General features: G+C 42.2%; 1 protein-coding gene across 1 annotated transcript; it reads left to right on the forward strand.

Moving 5' to 3' along the window:
- Positions 1 to 4: 4 nt before the first annotated feature.
- On the forward strand, positions 5 to 1,350 carry LOC112454809 (vitellogenin-3-like; the record flags this gene model as incomplete). The annotated part of the gene is made up of 2 exons (XM_025016402.1): positions 5 to 674; positions 752 to 1,350. Coding segments are annotated over 2 exons (1,269 nt in total), but the record flags the coding sequence as incomplete, so codon positions are not given.
- Positions 1,351 to 1,355: the final 5 nt, after the last annotated feature.

Consider the following 1,355-nt stretch of genomic DNA (forward strand, 5'->3'; position numbering starts at 1 on the left):
AACCCAACCGAAATTAGTTGGGCCCATTTTCTACAAGCTCTACGTGAACGAGCTCGAGGATCACAAAATACGTTGCATAGCGGTACAGCTATTTATCCTGACCAATCCACCTCTGATTACATTGCAACGCGTAGCGAAATACACTCATTACGATAAGAACGAACAAGTGAACTCTGCCGTAAAGACTACGCTACAGAGCCTCGCTAATACGAAACGATCGGAATTGCATAACATCGCTAGCAAGGCGCGCCTTGTCACACATCTATTGAATCCCAAGATGAGTGCTAACTCGATGTCACGAAGCTACTATAAGGACATTGAAAACTGGATCGTTAAGGGATTTTATCTGCGAACCGTCAGCAGTGACAATAGCCCACTACCTGCACTTGTACACTTTGGTGTGAATACCATCTTCGATTTCGTGCAGCAGCCTACCCTGGGAACAGGATACACAATATCGAACATCCAGCAGTTAGTCGGTAAACTTTGGCACTCGGAGGAAGGAAACGGGAGAGAAGAAGCGCCGCAAAAATCGCGCGTTGAGAAGCTTGCGCAAGCACTTAAGATCAAGCCCGAATACCTGAACAAGTTGGAAGGAAACGTTTACCTTGACACGATGTACAATTTGATATTCTATCCCTTCGAGAGTAATTCAGTTCCCAGCTATTCCAAACGTGAGTATTCTGAATTGTACTTTATTAAAATTATATTACTTTTAAAGATATTAATTATAACTATTATTGAATTACAGTGCAAGATTTCTGGAAGAAAAACCAGAAATTGGAATCAACTGTATTCAACAATTATGAATCAACAGTGAGCTTTCCGATAGAAACAAACGGCCTACCGTTCGTTTATTCCTTGGAGTCGCCAACACTTATAAAACTTCAACTTGAGTCGAAAACACAGGAATCTGCCAACAACGTAAAAGAAGGCACTATTAAAGTCCTACTTGGCAATAGGATACAGAGGCGGTTTGGTTTTGTAGCACCTTTCGAGCATCAGAATTACATGGCTGGTATCGACGACAATCAACTTCTGCAAGTACCAGTAAAGCTCCAAGTCGACTATAACATGAATCAGAAAACCATTGGGTTGATGATTCGCCCGAAATTACCGCAAAATCCCATGGATTCTCAACTCACATTATGGCACCACGCCACCGTTCCCTTCACCACTCGACAAGACATTCTCAATCTTCAACCCGTACTTCTTGACAAAAACACGCATCACGTACTGACTTCAAAAAAACACAAGACCGCGATAGAAAAAGACCTGTTTTCTCTCAAGGTAGAATCTGATATCGGTGAAATAGAACAAAGAGACATAGGAAACAGTGTTGCGAAGCTCTGGGA

The sequence above is a fragment of the Temnothorax curvispinosus genome, unplaced genomic scaffold, assembly GCF_003070985.1.
Source record: "Temnothorax curvispinosus isolate PA1 unplaced genomic scaffold, ASM307098v1 QBEX01005372.1, whole genome shotgun sequence".
Classification (NCBI taxonomy): domain Eukaryota; kingdom Metazoa; phylum Arthropoda; class Insecta; order Hymenoptera; family Formicidae; genus Temnothorax; species Temnothorax curvispinosus.